Source organism: Staurois parvus, unplaced genomic scaffold (genome assembly GCF_062004578.1).
Source record: "Staurois parvus isolate SC_StPar_1 unplaced genomic scaffold, SC_StPar_1.0 ptg002140l, whole genome shotgun sequence".
Classification (NCBI taxonomy): Eukaryota; Metazoa; Chordata; class Amphibia; order Anura; family Ranidae; genus Staurois; species Staurois parvus.
Window position 1 is genome coordinate 4,987,142 of NW_028319936.1, and position 18,243 is coordinate 5,005,384.

The 18,243-nt window shown below is 41.0% G+C and overlaps 1 protein-coding gene across 11 annotated transcripts in view; it reads right to left on the reverse strand.

Moving 5' to 3' along the window:
* Positions 1-18,243, reverse strand: part of KDM6A (lysine demethylase 6A) — a 212,446-nt gene that overhangs the window by 102,419 nt on the left and 91,784 nt on the right. For 9 of the 11 annotated variants that reach the window (XM_089665149.1, XM_089665148.1, XM_089665146.1 and 6 more), the window contains exons 7-8: positions 8,798-8,852; positions 2,224-2,258 (exon numbers count right to left, since the gene is read on the reverse strand). In XM_089665149.1, coding sequence (XP_089521275.1) covers positions 2,224-2,258; positions 8,798-8,852 — 90 coding nt within the window. Of the gene's footprint in view, positions 1-2,223; positions 2,259-2,995; positions 3,057-8,797; positions 8,853-9,823; positions 9,906-18,243 lie in introns of those variants that run through there. The other 2 variants (XM_089665153.1, XM_089665155.1) reach the window with 2 other exon arrangements.

Genomic DNA, 18,243 nt, shown 5'->3' on the forward strand with positions numbered 1-18,243 from the left:
ATAGATATAGTCACAACATTGCCAAGTAATAATCCAAGTGCCTGCCTCACTTCCTGCTCTTTTGTTGGGTCACAACAAAGTACTGGATCTGCGATGGGCAAGTTGTAGCTAGGTTTAAAATATATGCATCTAGAGATTGCTTCCTCTCCTCAAATGTCTGGTTGCTTTGATTAAGCAAATCAAAACTACTAGGTATTATCACCATCACTGGGTAGTGTCAAAAGTATGCCTCACAAACATTGTAAATGGTCAGTCAAGCAGAATTACACTGGTGGACCAAGAAGAGTTTATGGGAGGCAGTAGGGAGCAAGTAGGGAAGAACTGACAGACAAGAAATCTGGTATTCAGGAAAACAGGAGGACTGCATGTTGCTTGTGTTCAAAATAATAGCAGTGTGTTTAAAAAAGTGAATAAAAATCAAAATCATTATAATAGCTTTTATTTCCATACATGAAAATGCATTGGGAACACAACAGTCTATTCGAAAGCAAAACATGAAGATAAATGTTTAGTTATTACTTTATAAAAAGTGAAGAAAAAGGAATATTGGGCTGTTCAAAAAAAATAATGTCTGCATTTTTCTTTACAAGACTTTACTGCATAAAATGAAAAATGATTGAAGATTTAGCTTTCCTGTGCATCACTGAATATTTAGTTGTATATCCACTGTTTCTGAGAACTGCTGTACATCTGTGTTGCATGGAGTCAACCAACTTCTGGCACCCTGAACAGGTATTCCAGCCCAGGATGATTGCACTACAATCCACAATTCTTCTGCCTTTCTTGCTTTTACCTCAGAAACCGCATTTTTGATGTCACCCCACAAGTTTTATATTGGATTAAGGTCCGGGGATTGGGCTGGCCACTCCATAACATCAATCTTGTTGGTCTGGAACAAAGATGCTGCTCGCTTACTGGTGTGTTTGGGGTCATTGTTGTTGAAACACCCATTCCAAGGGCATTTCCTGTTCGGCATAAGGCAACATGACCTCTTCAAGTATTCTGATGTATTCAAACTGATCCATAGTATGCGATAAATAGGCCTAACACCATAGTATGAGAAACATCCCCATACCATAATGCTTGTACCACCATGCTTCACTGTCTTCACAGTGTACTGTGGCTTCAATTCAGTGTTTGAGGGTTGTCTGAAACGGTCTGCGGCCCCTAGACCCAAAAATAATCTTGCTTTCATCAGTCTATAAAATATTGTGCCATTTCTCTTTAGGCCAGTCAATGTGTTTTGTGTGGCAAAATGTAACCTCTTCAGCACATCATTTTTTTCAACAATGGGACTTTGTGGGGGCTTCCAGCCGATAAGCTTGGCTTTGGTTACCCTGGAACTGATCATTGGCTGAGTCTTTGGCATGTTGGCTATTCTTCGATCCATTCGAATGGTAGTTTCCCCCTTTTCTTCCACATCTTTCTGGTTTTGGTTGCCATTCAAAAGCATTTTAGCTGTGCAGCCTACTTCTGCACTTCTTTATGTTTTGCCCCCTCCAATCAACTTTTTAATCAAAGTACGCTGATCTTCTGTACAATGTCTGGAAGGACCCATTTTACTCAGATTTTCAGAGAAATGCTCTATACCAAGCATGTACATATGCTGCCTTAGTCCCTAAATAAGGGCCACCTGTTTTTTCACAGACTGAATTACCAAACTATTTGAACTTTACACTATTATTTTGAACGCACCCCTTTCAATTGAACAGAATCAATAGCATGCATGCATGTCATGACTGTTGGGTCTGCTGGTGTTCTATTACTCTACTAAACCTACAAATAAATGATTTGCCATGTAGAAATATAATTTATACCAAAAACAGTGATTAATCTGGTTAGTGATTTTGGACTGCTTTTATTCTGAACACAGCTGTATGTCTATGAGGAGGGAAAAAAGAATGGGAAAAGGGGAAAGAAAGGAAAGTGCTAGCAAGTATAAACGGACAGTCACTAATGTGAACTAACATTTTAATTAGAATACACCATTAATTGACAACCTAGGACTGTGTAGGAAAAGTCACTATTAAAACATCTGTGAGAACAAATGATCCATCACAGAGCTGTCACTGTCCTCCCAAAAACAGTGCAAGTCTTGGTGCATTGGTGTTCAATGCAGTATGGTAAACAATTAAGGGTTGCTTTGACAAGCTAGACAGGAGTCTTTGAGGTGTCAGTTAAACGCCATTCTGCCAGGTTTTCTTTAATGAGCAAAAGACTTACCTGTGTTTCGTACAAGTGAGCAATGTGAAACTGAACTGAAAACAGAAAAGGAGAAAAGAATGAATCCCTTTTACAGCCATACATTGCCCCCTCATCACAAAAAAACAGTAAATGTTCATACAAGTAGCTGGTGGCTCCTTTACTCTTTGGATTCAATCTGATTAGTTACTACTCTCCTGTTAACCACTAGTTATTCATTGCAGTGCTGACATATTTTCATAGTTCTTTACATAACATCAAGCCATCCATATCAGTCTTTGCTCCTGAAGGAGCCTGCAATCTAATTTTTCTACCACATTTGTGTTATTTCACTGTAAAGCCAGTTTGAGCTTAAACCCCAAGCAACCAGATTTTTAAAATGTGAGAAAGACCAGCAAACACTAAAGAAAACCAAAGAGAACATACCAACTCCATAATATTGGCTATCAGAGAAATCAAACCCACAACCTGAGAGCTCCAGGGCAGAACTGCAAACCCTTTAAAAATCTTTAATATCTCACCCAGAAAAAGACAAGTTAAGGTTACAGGACCTGTACTGTACCAAGTAATTCACAGTTGTACTCCAAAGTTTGCATACTCTTGGAGAATTGGTAATATACAGTAATATTTTTAAAGAAAACATAAGTGAGCAGGCAAAGCATTTCTTATAGGATTCATATTCAACTGTAGTTCATAACAGAATGGCACAATCATAAAACAAAACAAGGTGTATAGGGAGGACAGTACCTCCTTGCTTAAGTTCCTCTATTTCTAAGGAAACGTGAATAATTACCTGCAGATGAGTTAAGGCTCCGAATTATTTTTATTGTTGCATACACGTATATGGTAAATACAGTGTCTACCCTCACTGAATTTCACCTTTCATAGAGTTCTTCTATGCTTAAATATCCTTTCTTATCAAACAGCAACAGGGAGGATTAAAGGACCAATGTAGACACTCCACCTAAAATGTTACACACGCCTATTGGCACAGTTACAATCCAGATATGTGTGTGTGTCAGTTGCAATAAACAACTTGAAATATATGAAGTTATGGATGGAAGCATCTCTGAAGAGACAAAATAGGAGTATACATAGCCATCTTATAATATTCTATATACTATAAGGATCATAGTTATTCCTATACATAAACCAACACAACCTGTAAACAAACTAAATGACCCCTTTTCAAAGGTCTACATACCTTAGTTCTTAACGCTGTGTATTGCCCCCTTTTAGCATCATTGATGGCATGCAGTCTTTTGCAATAGTTGTCTACAAGGCCCCGAATTCTTGTAGGTGGTATAGCTGCCCATTTGTCTTCGCAAAATGCCATCCATGCAAGTCTTTGGTCATCTTGCATCAACAGCATGTTTGAGATCTCCCCAGAGTGGCTCGATGATATTAAAAGGTCAGGAGACTGTGAAGACCACTTCAGAAACTGCACCTCTTTCTGCTGTTACCACTGGAGGGTCAATTTGGTCTTGTGCTTAGGGTTCACTGTCATGCTGTAAAAGTCCAAGAGCATTCCATTTCACGATTCCCCAATACAGCAGTAATCCACCACTATGCTTCACAGTAGGGATGGTATAGTTGACGCCATATACCTTGCTGACACCTCTCCAAACATAGCGCTTATAGTTGTGACCATAAAGTTCCATTTTGGTCACTTTTGCAGCTCCAGATTACAGTGTGCCAGAAGCTGTGAGGTGTGTCGAGATATTGTTGGGCATATCGTAACAGACTTTTATTTGCATTGGTGCAGTAAATGGTTCTTCTGGCAATTCATTTTTGTTCAAGTAATGTAGTATTTTAATCCTTGAAACAACCACACCCTCTTTTTTCCAGAGCAGTCTGCATTTCTCCTGAGGTTACCTGTGGGTTTTTCTTTGTGTCCCAAACAATTCTTCTGACAGTTGTGGCTGCAATCTTTCTTCGTCTACCTTGACCTTGGCTTAGTATTAAGATATCCCCGCATTTTCCACTTTAGTGATTCAACAGTACTGACTGGCATATTCAAGGCTTTGGATATCTTTTTATATCCTTTTCCATCTTTATAAATGTCCATTACCTTGTTACACAGGTGTTTTCACAGTTCGTTTCTGATCCCCACGGCTCAGGACCTAGCCGGCTCAGTGCATTCATGTGAGATCTAAAACTCATTGACTATTTATACACAGACACGAATTGCAATTTAAAAAGCCACAGATGTTGGAAATTAACTTGTGTGTGTGTGTGTATCAAGGCCAAACATTCCAGGGTATGCAAACTTTTGATCAGGGCCATTAGGGTGATTTCTGTTGCTATGATTTAAAAAGGAACCTAACAACTATGTGATAATAAATGGCTTCATATGACCACAAATAAAAAAGTTTTCTGGCATGATCAGTCATATATTCATTAACAAAGCAACAATTTCACAATTTCTGCCAAGGTATGCAAACATCTGAGCACAACTGTACCTGCATTTAATCATTATTCCTGACAGAAACCCCTAAAGGCTGCCACAGATGGCTAAAATTTAAAGAATGTGTTACCCCAGCATTTCATTTTCCTGATATGTGCCTGCTGTACCATGTACTTGCATGAAAAAAATATCATCTTCTCTTTGTATTGCTTCCTCTGTGAAGTCCCTGGTGTTCCTGGCAGTTTTCTAGCTGTGTTGGGAACTCAGCCTGCTCATCTCCAATGAATAGACTTGTGCTGAAATGGCCCACCCCCTCCACCATTCACTGGGAAGATCAGCATACTGCCATTTTTTTCTCCCTCATCTCTCCAAGCTTCTTATGCAGCTGAGAGATGATGTGATCACTTTTTTATATAAGAAAAAAAAAAGAAAAAAAAAAAAAAGGTATTTATATACCGTATTTTTCACTCCATAAGACGCACTCCCCCCCCCCCCCCCCCAAAAAAAGGAGGGAAAATGTCAGTGTGTCTTATAGAGAGAATATGGAGCGGCCGGTCCGGTATTTCCACCGCGGCCGTGTCAGAACACAGGGCCGGCCGCTCAGCTCTGTAGCTGGACCTTACCTGTTCCTCTATCCAGCGCCACGCTGTCTTCCCGGCTTCTGTAGTGTGGGCGCTCGGCTTGACAGCCAGGTGCCCAGTGCGCATGCGCAAGAAGCGGTGCGCTTTGTGAATGGTAAGGCGGCACCTGGGACACATGCCAGGTCCCAGAAGCCGCCGGACCAATCACAAAGCGCAGCGCTTCTCGCTACTGTGCACTGGGCATCCGGCTGTCAAGCCGAGCGCCCACACTACAGAAGCTGGGAAGACAGCGTGGCGCTGGATAGAGGAACAGGTAAGGTCCCACTGCAGAGCGGACACTAACCAAAGAACAACTCCGCGGAAGTAAGAGAGGGTACCTGTCAAATTCAGGTACCCGCTCCCCCCCCCCCCCCCTCCCCAAAGGTCAGCAGTCATCTCCTGTACTGTCCCCGCAGTCTCTGGTCATCTCCTGTACTGTCCCCGCAGTCTCTGGTCATCTCCTGTACTGTCCCCGCAGTCGCTGGTCATCTCCTGTACTGTCCCCGCAGTCGCTGGTCATCTCCTGTACTGTCCCCGCAGTCTCTGGTCATCTCCTGTACTGTCCCCGCAGTCTCTGGTCATCTCCTGTACTGTGTCCGCAGTCTCTGGTCATCTCCTGTACTGTGTCCGCAGTCTCTGGTCATCTCCTGTACTGTGTCCGCAGTTCTCTGGTCATCTCCTGTACTGTGTCCGCAGTCTCTGACCATCTCCTCTACTATATCCGCAGTCTCTGACCATCTCCTGTACTGTGTCCGCAGTCTCTGGTCATCTCCTGTACTGTGTCCGCAGTCTCTGGTCATCTCCTGTACTGTGTCTGCAGTCTCTAGTCATCTCCTGTACTGTGTCTGCAGTCTCTAGTCATCTCCTGTACTGTGTCTGCAGTCTCTGGTCATCTCCTGTACTGTGTCTGCAGTCTCTAGTCATCTCCTGTACTGTGTCTGCAGTCTCTAGTCATCTCCTGTACTGTGTCTGCAGTCTCTGGTCATCTCCTGTACTATGTCTGCAGTCCATTGGTTTAGAATATTTTTTTCCTGTTTTCTGCCTCTAAAACCTAGGTGCGTCGTATGGTCAGGTGCGTCATATGGAGCGAAAAATACGATATATATTTTAATATCTATACACAACTGTTTTTCCTTTCATTTCTATTTTAAACAGGTTATTTTACAAGGTGAGGGTTCACATATGCTTTAACCCAATTCTTGCAATAAGCTCTGACATCCTACGAACTAATTCCTACCCGAATTCCAAACTAGCTTTTTTTTCTTTTGCTCCAGGTCATTCCTTGCAAACAGCTCACATAAACAAAGAGGCGGACTGAGAAGCCCGAATGACCTGACGTACAGGTCACTGCAATGAAATAAAGAGGAAGGAAAAAAAAAAAACAGAAAAGCTCAGGTAGAGATGAGGTTCAGAGGATGCCCAAGCTCCTCTGCTACTGAATCTGCCAAAATTCAAGCTATAGGTGGCCATGCCGATGCCACTTGGCTCAACAAAGGTCAAATGACAAAACCTGGCCTGGGAGATTCCTCCTTCCATACTGCTTAGTGTGGATGGAGGGAAACTATTAAATTTCCCATTCAGGCTGTGCCTGTATGGCTAGCTTAGGAATAATAATTCTTCCCTGTATACTAGCTGAAGCCAGATGGGAGTCCCTTGCATCATGATATGCTCTGATCCTTTACTTTGTAAAGGCATTCTAGTCATTTTTAATCTAATAAAAGGTGTTCATCTGTGCAATCCCGTGAGCTCTGCTTGTTTCTCACTTTCAGTATTGTAATGCCTACAGATATATGTGGAACTGGCAAGGAAGAGCGGTTTGCCAGCTTTCCAATGAGGTGCAGAGCATATAAAGACTTTATATTAACTCTCCTCTATTATGAGGAACATATTTTATATACATTTTTTTAATGTGAGGATAGTCACAGGAATACATGAAGTGAAAGCAAACCAACTGTGCAACTCAAGCCAAATATATATTTTGTTCTTCCAATTTGCACAAAGTGCAAAGTGCAGATGGAATCTGATTAACCATTAGGGGGAACACAATTTACCTTCAGAAATTGGAAAGACTCCGCTGGGGGAGTTCTATTCAATCCTGGTTTTAGAGATAATGGTAAAATTTTTAACTGCCAATCACTTTCTGTCCTAGTGGCAACGGTGACAGGACAAGGACAATTAAAGGAGGATGATGTCCTCAGTGGAAACAAAGCCCACAATACAAAACCTTGACAGAATTTATACCCTTTTCCCAAATAAATGTTAAGGTTTGGGCTATAGACAGTTTAAAATAGAACTCCTGGCATAGAGATTTTTGTAAATTACATGTCAAGAAATGGTACCGCTGCTAAATTGTAATAAATGTCTGGATCAATTTAAAGTACTTTACAAGCTCATGCACACCAGTGCATTTTCCAGTACAAGGCAAACAAACCAGCATATTTTGGTGCTTGGCAGTTTCTGGAGCTATGTGCAGCCACATACAAATGTAAATGGTTGCAAGCACCTGCACATAGATATGCACTGCTTCTTGTGCACAGACCAAGTGCATTCAGGAGCTAACCTCTATAAAACATCTTTACACAAGTAGAGGTGCATAGCCCCCTACAGCTGCCTGCAACAGGTCTATGGGCATCTGTACACAGCAGCAGGAGCTCCTGGGCACCAAAATATTTTTGTTCTCACTGCACCGGAGAATGCACCCATGTACATGAGCCCTAAAACCACCACTTTATTCCTGCTAGATACTACAGCCCCCCCGACTCTACCTCTGGTTCATTCTGGATATTAGAGCTGGTCTCAGACTGCAGCACTAATGTAATTTTTTCCACTTGTTTTTTCAATTTCTAGCCATTCACAGAATGCTGTACATTCTTATATCCAGAGTGGGCCAGAAGTACAGCAGGGGTTTTATCATCCGACAGAAAGAAAACATTGATTTTAAAGCATGGTGAAGCCATCCTTGACATGGTTTACAACTTAGTAGAAGTAACATGACCAATCAAATTTACAAAAGTCTATGTACCCAGAGTTTAACTTTAATATACAGATTCTCAAATTACTGCAGTGTAAGAACTCATACTAAAAGATAAAGCAAATACTTCTAAAAGGTCAAAACGTTCCTCTCATTTTAGATGTAACACATTTGCAAAAGTAGTAAGACAAAACATTATTTTAAACATCTTTTGGGAAACACCAGAGGAAAGATATAGGACAGACTGTGGTGTCCTTAGGTGGTCCTCTGTGTAAAGGACCCTTCCTTGTCTAATACAGGCAAACCAAAAATCTTTTTTATTTGGCACCAAAATATAATGAAAAAAAAAAAGAGTGGTGATAGAAGACATTTGTAGGAACGGATATATTTTAACTATGCCTCCTCTGGGTGGTACCTTCCTATTACTGATGAAAAAATAAAAGCAGTTTGCTTTAAGATGACACATATAAAAAGAGATGGCAGAGTTGTAATTCACCATCACTTAACAGATGATAAGGGCAATTGAAAAGAGTCTGTCCTTATCAGAATGGCTTCACAAACACAAAGGGATATGAGAAACATAAAAATGACACTTACTTTCAGCTTTGGACAAAGTGCAGGGATTACAGTCAATCAAAGCCAACTGAAAATGCTGTGGAGAGAGGTAATAAGTGGTTTATTCAGTGGTTTTTTGTTTTGTTTTTTAATAAAACCTAATCAATTTAATATACACAGCTGTTAAGTACAGTATATGTATTGTCAGGTTAGTACCACAAATGATTTGTATACCTTAAAAAAAAAAAAACCCCAGACATACTGAGATTAAGGTTGTACAGCACACCAATTCAGGACATTTTTCCTAAGATACAAAATTGCAGTCAAATGTTTTAAAGACAAAAGTCATGCTTTTGCATTTGAGGTTGTGTGGGGTGAATTTATTTTTGAATAATAGTTATAAAAAATCTAAATTACAGTGGCAAATATTTGATCTTTCTGCATTCATACCTGTAAATGCATTCATCCTTTGTGTATTGATGCACATGCCTAGATTGTGCAGCTTTGGGACTGTTACCATGGCAATGTTACTTAGGGAATTTGAAAAATCACCAAATATGAACTAAATAATAGCACAGAGATAATGGCAGAACATTATGCAAATTAACACAACACAACAAGCAGCACATAATCCAGTAGTACAAATACAAAGCATATGCAATGGTGAATTGAATGTTTTGAAAAGACAAAGTGTGCGCTCAGAACTAATTATATTATTTACTATGTGACCCAAGAAAAAAAAAACCTATCCAAAATACAGAACCCATGAAATAAGAAAAGCAAAGACTTAAAAGGTATCAAAAGCAAATCTTAAACCCATAAAATTATAATGTTTTGCAAATAAACAATGAATGCTGAATAAGCAAATATATAAAGCCCAAAGCATTAACCGGATACTGAAAACAATACACAACACCTGTCATCAAAACGCAAAGGATAGAAAAAAGCAGCAAGGTTCCAGGTATAACAAGCAAATGATGAATAGCTAGATGGTACAGTAAAAAAGAAGCAATAGGCAGATGTGAGAATACAAAATTTCAATGCAATGCTACAGAACAACAGACTCACCGATGATGAAAATAAGGAAAAGCCTTCTTAATTTCAAAATCTCCTGCCTGCAAAAGCAGTAGCTAGAAAACATCTGCACCTCATACAAATATTGCGGTACTGAAGCTGGCTACTGCTGTGTGAAATGGTTATTATGCAGGAGAGGCCACTGCAGTTCAGAGACGACACACAATACCTCAAGGCAGACAGCAGTCTATAGAAATTCAAATCCACAGTAAGAGGATTTACCTAGAAAGTGCTGCCCTGAATTTTAAAAAGTCATAGTTGGGGATGGAAATTGTGTATATCCAAAACAAAAATACCCAGCTCTGGAAAGTAACCAGAGTGATATTTTACATGTACCTTACTGTACATATGCATGTTTATCTATATACATTTTCTAACAAACACATTCCTGCAAACTACTCCAGTCATGGATACTATACATGCATGTAATACATATGCGTATATGCAGTTGCATGCATTACTTGAGATGATCATTTTTACACATAATACTGTGCAAAAGTACTTCGATAGTGAACTACAATATTTAACTTAAAGCGACCCTGTGCTAGACCAAGGAGGTTTAGAAACGGTGCTCTAGTGACAGAGACTGATGGCTGGAACCACTGTCTGGAGGAGGGGATGTGGAATCGAGAACATCTATAAAACATTGTATACCAGGGGTGGCTGTGCTTCTGCAAGAGGGTAAGAGACTGAAGTCACTGCCCACCAGAAAGAAAATTATTAATCATCCTTTTACAGGCTGCAGTAGCTTGATCATGGTTTATTGACATGGTTGCAGTAAATTTTATTTTATATCTTCTACATTAGTGTGTCAACATAAAAAAGTGCAGTAAAAAAGCAACATGTTTAAAAGTTTATAAAGACACTGTCACTTTGCACCCATTCAAGCAAAGTGACAGTGTCTTCTGATAACCCATCCTCCTCCCAGAAAGGTATACTGACGGATCCACCGTTCTTTACTGCTTCTAAGTTGCAAGAGTTTACCCCAAGTTAAGTTTTGGTGTGTATGTCACACACACCCACAGCACTTCATGTTACACTGTTTGGCCCTGGAGATTGGCCACTCTGGTCCAGCACACTCACATTGGGGAAGGTTATATATGTTCCTCCATATTCAGAAACCCTGCTCCGTAAGTAATGTGAAGTTCAACCCAGCGGGCTGAATGGAAAAAAATCTCACAGATCGCCATACTAACACGAGTGATGTAAGTACAGCGAACTCCCCCACTGTGCTATTGTGCTCTGAGAGGTGGATTACCCCTTGCCAGAAAACACCGATCAGTGCTTGCAGTCATTGGCTGGCAGACGCCAGTCAGATGCTGGCTTCCTGTAATGCCAGTTTGACAGAAGGCAATTGTAAGACTGGCGTTTGTCGGACAGAGAGCTGTACACATGGGACAAAAGTCAGCCAGTTCCAGCTGAAACAACTTTTTTTATCCGTGTGTGCCCAGTATAACGCAATGGGGATATGGAGAAAATGTAAGAATGGATAAATATAAGTGGCCGGGGGGAGGGGAAAGCCATTTCAGGAGATACTGTCATTTCGACTGAATGGACTAAGTAACAGTGTGTCTTTAAAGAAAAATAAGCTAACAGAAAGCGTTCCAAAAAAAATTGTGAGCTCTGGACATAAAATTTAACCAAAGGTTACAGAGAATTAAAGTGACATAAAAGCCATTTAAATGGGATGATTTGGACACATGCTTCTGCTATTTTTCTCCTCTCTGCTTGCTCTAACCGTGCTCCAGCTGCATTGGCCGATCTCGCCAGATTCTCCAGTGTGCACCCTCTCCTGTTTAGAACTACAACCTCACATGCAGCTGTATTTGGAGCAAGAGGAACGCAGAGACAAAGCCACGCCTCTCCTCCCCCACAGCGGTGAATGACAGCTGCTTCCTAATCAGCATGCTTTGGATTTGTGTCCCTATCAAGAAAAGATGCCTGTAAGGTTGTAGTTCCTAGGCATTTTTGCAGCTGCTTCTAGGGGTGTTGAGCATTTTTTTTTTTCTTTCTTGCCTCTAAACTCCCCTGCATGTTAGCCTGTGTGACCATGCACAGAAGCTTTTAGCAGCGTTTAGGAGGCCGTAAACCCCCCCCCCGCCAGCGCGTCCAGGAGCAGAAGAGTTTTGGCGAAAAAACGATTGACACTGCTAAACACGCCTAAATGCTAGGAGCATTTAGCACTTGAGGGTTTATTCATTTTAATAGCCAGAATAAATTATTATTATCCTAGCCAATTAAATTAGCATGCAAGCTCTTGATGCTTGTAAACGTGCCTAAAAGATTGTAAAAGCTTTAGACACTTTAACAAGCGCCAGGCTTTATTTTCTGCCTAAAACCTAATGCCAGCAGGAAAGACCTCTAGGAGAGTTTGCAAAACGTGTGTGCATGAGGCCTAAGGGCCAGTTCACACTACATGCGTTTTTGTGCTTTTTTCTGCATCCAAAACGCACAGAAAGTAGGTTAAATGGTTGTCAGTGTCATAGTTCACACATCAGTGCTTGCAGTTCCAGTGCATTCCGGTTGCAGACAAAAAAAAAAAAAAAATAGAACAGGCTGCATTTTTCCTGCACAAAACTGTACTGGAATGCGGTAAAATGCAAGGAACGCACATGTCCTATTTAAATTGAAGAAAAAGAGAGGGGGGAAAAATTAACAGGAAAGCATCAAAAACACACTGGAACACGCCAAAAGTGTATCAGGAACGCATCTAGACTGTTTCTACAGTGTGAACTGGCCCTCAAAGGGAGCATGTATAAACTGGAGACTGCAACGAGACTCCACAGTTCCTCGCAGGCACAGGGAGCACCCACATACCTGAAGTCGGACAGCAACACTGTACCTATATGAAATTTGTATCATTTTTTTCACACAAATAGAGCTTTCTTTTGGTGGTATTCACTTGCCACTGGCTGTTTTATTTTTTGCACTATAAACAAAAAAAAGAGCAAAAAAAAAGGGTTTCTTTGTTTCTATTATAAAATTTTGTAAACAGGTAATTTTTCTCCTTCACTGATGTGTGTTGATGAGGCTGCACTGATAGAGAGCACTGATGAGCTAGCACTGATATGCAACAATGATGGGTACTGATATGCAATAATGGGCACTGATAGGCGACACTGATGAAGTGGCACAGATAGGTAGCACTGAGGAGCTGGCACTGATATGCAACAATGATGAGCATTGATGAGTGGCACTAGTAGGCACTGATAGGCACAGGTGGGTGGCACTAGTATTCACTGATGGGCACTGCTGGGCGGCACTGATCATCAGGGCGCTGATCATTGGTGCCCTGATGATCGGTGCCGATTCATCCTCTGACAATTGCCAGTTATTGACAGTACTTTCCTCACGCAGTGACAGCGTCATTGGACGCAGCTGATCACGTGGAAAAAGGCTGCTGTGATTGGCATTTACCACATCACTTGATCAGCTGTGTCCGTAGGGTGCGTGCCCCCGGGGGCACGCGGGAGGGCGCATTCTGGGAGGATGTCATATGATGCCCTCCCATAACTGGACAACCATGCTGTAGCCGTATTTCGGCTATAGAGTGGTTGGCAAGTGGTTAAAGAAGATATAACAAATGAACTAATGATCTTTTTAATAATTTTTTTTTTTTTTTTATATGTAAAAATTAACACAGCAATTTGAATCTTCAAAGTAATTCTCCACTACCTGATAAGCAAAACTCACCAAAGACATGCTGGTGGGCTAATTAGATCAGACAGCAAAGGTCTAAAATGCAGCATGGCCGGCACTACCTGAAACATGCACACTTCCAGCATACACTCAACCAGCTTGATCCTTATACCAAACAGGACCTGACATATTTATGTATGTATTCTATGTAGCCACGCCCTATGAGTTTTCTCACAAAGACTTCATCAGGGCATTGCTTGAAACAATCAGCTTGTTGTCTAAGCTGATAGCTATGCATGACACTGTTGGGTGTTTCACCCCTGCACAACAGCTCCACAGCTTTGTTGGGTTTTCCTTCTGCCTAGGAGTCTGGATAACACATCTTAACAAAAAACTGATAGCTAGTAAATATCTGATTGGGAGACATTGCTGATGTAAATGCTGTCTTACTGCTATGCAAAGGTTTGCAATTTTTTAATGTATTCCTGCATGTTTTGTATGTCGAAGTAAAGCAAAGAAAGTGTGAAGAAAGACTTGTACTACAAAGAGGTTTTGAAACTGCCTGGACAGATATGCCTGTACTACTAGAAAAGATTCCAAGAAATTGGATAATAGCAATAATACAAACTAACGGTTTCTGTAATTAGTATCACATATTTCCATATTTAAAAGGGAAAAAAAAAAGTACACACTCTGCTGTTTGGCCTCATTGTGTGCACCACACTGAACTGAGACCAGAGAAAGCTAAGGAGGAAGTGGACTGAGGAGATCAGAAAATTATAGACCAGCATATGTCAAAAGGTAAAGGCTAAAGGATCACCTCCAAGCAGCCCGGTGTTCCTGTGACTACAGTTGCAAATATTACATTTAACCTCTTGCCGAGCAGTGCAGTTTATAAAATACACGTTTTTACAACAGTCAAGCCCATGATTGGCTTTCTGGAAGTGATCTAGCATCTAACACTAACTTGATGAGGCCTATAAAGCGTTGCCTATGGAAAGTTTTGGGTAGTCTGCCACCATTCCACAGATGAAGGAAATTTTAAGGCTTGACATGTTTGCTTACTACTTACTCAATGTAACCTAATTTTATTTACAAAAAAAAGGGATACAATTTTGTATGTTTGTGTGTACTAAAATTGACTTTAGTGTATTGAATATATAAAAAATGATGCAGCGCTAAAAATACTATATATGAACAGAATACAACATCAAAATATATAAATGACCCAAATCCACAGGGGGATATGAAAGGAACAATAGCCCTTAATAGACAAATGACAGTGGTTTAGTGCAAGGTAAAGTGTCCACCTCAGGACCCTCCAATTCAGTAACTCCTTAGATAAGATGGCATCCTCATTTATGAGCCTATGAGAGGTTGTGACATCGGAGGAGAGCTTTCAGTTTGCCCACTGGTCTGGATGAATATTGTCCCTGTTCATGTGATGCCATCTTATCTAAGGAGTTACTGAATTGGAGGGTCCTGAGGTGATCTACACTATGCTTTGTGGCCCTGTGGGGTCATAGAGAGGTGAGAGGCCATTGCAGCAAGACTGCCTGGGATCACGTTTGGAGTGTGCTGTGATTCACTTGCACTTCTTAGAAATATGAACTATGGACACTTTACCTTGCACTAAACCACTGTCATTTGTCTATTAAGGGCTATTGTTCCTTTCATATCCCCCTGTGGATTTGGGTCATTTATATATTTTGATGTTGTATTCTGTTCATATATAGTATTTTTAGCGCTGCATCATTTTTTATATATTCATTTTCTATTGCCTTTGTTTGGTATGGGACAGATGCTGGCTGCTTTTTAGCTTATTATACTGTTTATCCTAAGAGCGCAGGAGGATATATATCTATTTGACTTTAGTGTATTATTTTAACAGAAAAAATGGGTTTGCTACACGTGTGCCAATATCATGAGACAACATGGAACTATCATCTTTATTCTTCAGGGATTTTGCTTCCAGAAAATGTTTTTTGGGGGTTTTAACGAATCTTCAGGCCTAAAATGTACATTTTACATGTGTGGAATGAAAAAAAAAAAAAACCTCCTTCTACTGGTTAAAGTCCATGGCATTGTAGCCATCCTTCCTGGACTGGGCTATAAGAGGAAATTCCTCCCCAGATTGAACAGAAGGAAAGTGCCCACGGCAGACAAAGAATCAAGAAAACATCCAAAGAGATGAAATCTGAACTTAAAAGTTCAAGGTACTTCAGTGTCCACTTGCACCATAAAGCAATGACGGCCAGAAAGAATTATGTTGAAAGAAAAAGATAGACATCCTGGAAATTGCAAAATGCATTTTGGCACACCACAATGCTTTAGAGAGAATGTTCTTTGAAGGCGTGTTGGCACGCCACAATGCTTCAGAGACAATGTTCTTTGAAGGCATAAGATAAAAAAATTAAGCTTTATGGAAGGTCACCTCAGATTTCTGTTCACACATTAAATAAATGGGTATTTTGACTTACTAGTAAATTCAATATCTTGAAGTATAGGACAGGAAGTCATAGATCACAGATTATATGCTACTACCTTCAGGTGATTATTTACTGGCAGAAGGTTTGCTGGGAAAATCTGCTCAGTGTACCCTCCAATAACCTCACCCACTCCGTGGGACATCTTCAAACAATTTTTGAGGGGATGGCAACAAAATAGTTAAAACAGGTCCACAAGAAAAAGAAGGTCAACAGACAGTTGACAGCAGGGGTGGAAAACACAGGAAACAGGCCAAAAAAGGAAGAGTCAGACTGACCCTCAACACTCTTCAATGCGCTGTCCTATGCGCATTTGTCACCCAATAATAAGCCCCTAAATGTTTTTGGGTGACTATCTTCATGCAATTTTTTTTAAAGGTTTGCCGTACGACTACTAAGAATCGCATTACTTTTGGGTTGCCATTGAAGGATAATGGCACCCGAACACGCACCTCACATTGTGCTGCAAATGCCACACGATTTGGAATCACAGGCAAAATAGCGGTAATTCCAAATCACGAAGTGCGAACGGAGCCTAAATGAGGCTAGCAATATTTGGTCTTTACGTAGGCAAGCTTTTCATTGTTCTTAACTCACTTATGTCTACTTGAGCAGAACATGTCTACCTGAATCCCACGCAGCCTCCAATGAGGAAAGCCAGTAGCCATTTTAAAATTTAAGAGCTTCACCACCAAATTCTGTAAGCGTAGTGCCCCTTATATTGGTGGCCCATGAAGAATGGCCCCATACACCGGTGGTCAGTGGAGAAGGTCCCCATTTGATTGGTAGTCAGAGGGGAGAATGCCCCCTATATTGGTGGTGGTCAGTGGGAAGTGAGAATGCACTCTTTTCAGATAGCAAAAAAGATCAGTGGTAATTTGTATGAAAAGTACAAACTTCCCATTGCTCAAGAAACCCCTGGCAAACTGTGATGGAAACCAGGCTATAGCCAGAAACACTTATTGTGCACTGTTACCAGGGAAGGCTCCCCATTGGCAGAACACAATAGTGCTGCAGGAGGAAAGAAAATTGCATGATCTATGGTCTTAGATGAGTGGTGAAAGTCTCCATCAGGTCCAATTGAATGTGATTAAGCACTTTTATCTCAACAACAAATGTTTCCTCAAATGAAAATCAGACATACAAGAAAAATTTAGCAATGACACTACACCAGCCCTGCACAATGCATGAGTGTACAATTCAAGAACTGAAAAATATTGCTATGTAAAGCTAAACTCCAGTCAGATTCAAAGAGTACTAGTTAATGCAGTCATGTATTTAAAAACTACCAGTTACACTCACTGGTAACAGTGTTTCTAGGAAATCTTCCAGAATAGCACACCTGAGAGATCACAAAGCTCCACCTGACAGGAAACACAATCAAACGACAGTTTAAATTCCCCGCCTTTCACTCCATTTCTCAGTTATGCAAGAGTTTTCCTGCACCCTGGTGCACAAAAGGTAATCTGCCTTTAACGAATCAACACCAGACACGGGTGGGAAGTAGGCCTACCATCCCGGAAGATTTCCCAGAAACACCGTTACTGGTAAGTGTAACTGGTACTTTTCTCTTCTCTAGTCATCTTCCAGGATGGCACACCTAAGACGGGAAGCAAGGAACTCAGGCCTACCTTAGGGTAGGACCACAGTCTGTAATATTTTCCTGCCGAATGCCAGGTCCTGAGGTGAGAACAACTCTACCCTGTAGTGCCTCACGAAGGTGTCCAGGCTTGTCCATGTGGCTGCTCGGAAGATAAGTTCAATCAAAGCTCCAGCCCTCTCCGCCCAAGAGGTTGCCAGTGATCTAGTAGAGTGAGCCCTCAGGTGTAAAAGGAACTGAAACCCCTGACTGCTCATAAGCTAAGGAGATGGCTTGTCTGATCCACCTAGCTATTGTTGGCTTACATGCTTGATGTCCCTTCCTCAGGCCACTAAACAAAATCAGAAGGTGACCCAACTTCCGAAAGTCACCTACTCTATCCAAATATGTCAGTAAACACCACCCGACATCTAAAAAATGAAACCGCTTTTGCCTCGCATTCCTGGGGTTTGGCAGAAAGACGGTAGGACAATCTCCTGTGTTCTATGAAACCGTGAGGCCACCTTGGGCAAATAAAAAGGATCCTGTCAAAGCACTACCCTGTCCTCTACTACCACCAGGAAGGGTTCCTTTATAGACCGGCTCTGAAGGTCACCTATACTCCTTGCCGTTGTGATGGCTAAAAGATAGGCTAACTTAAAAAATAAAACCCTAACAAAAATCTGTGCCACTGGTTTAAACTGTAGCTT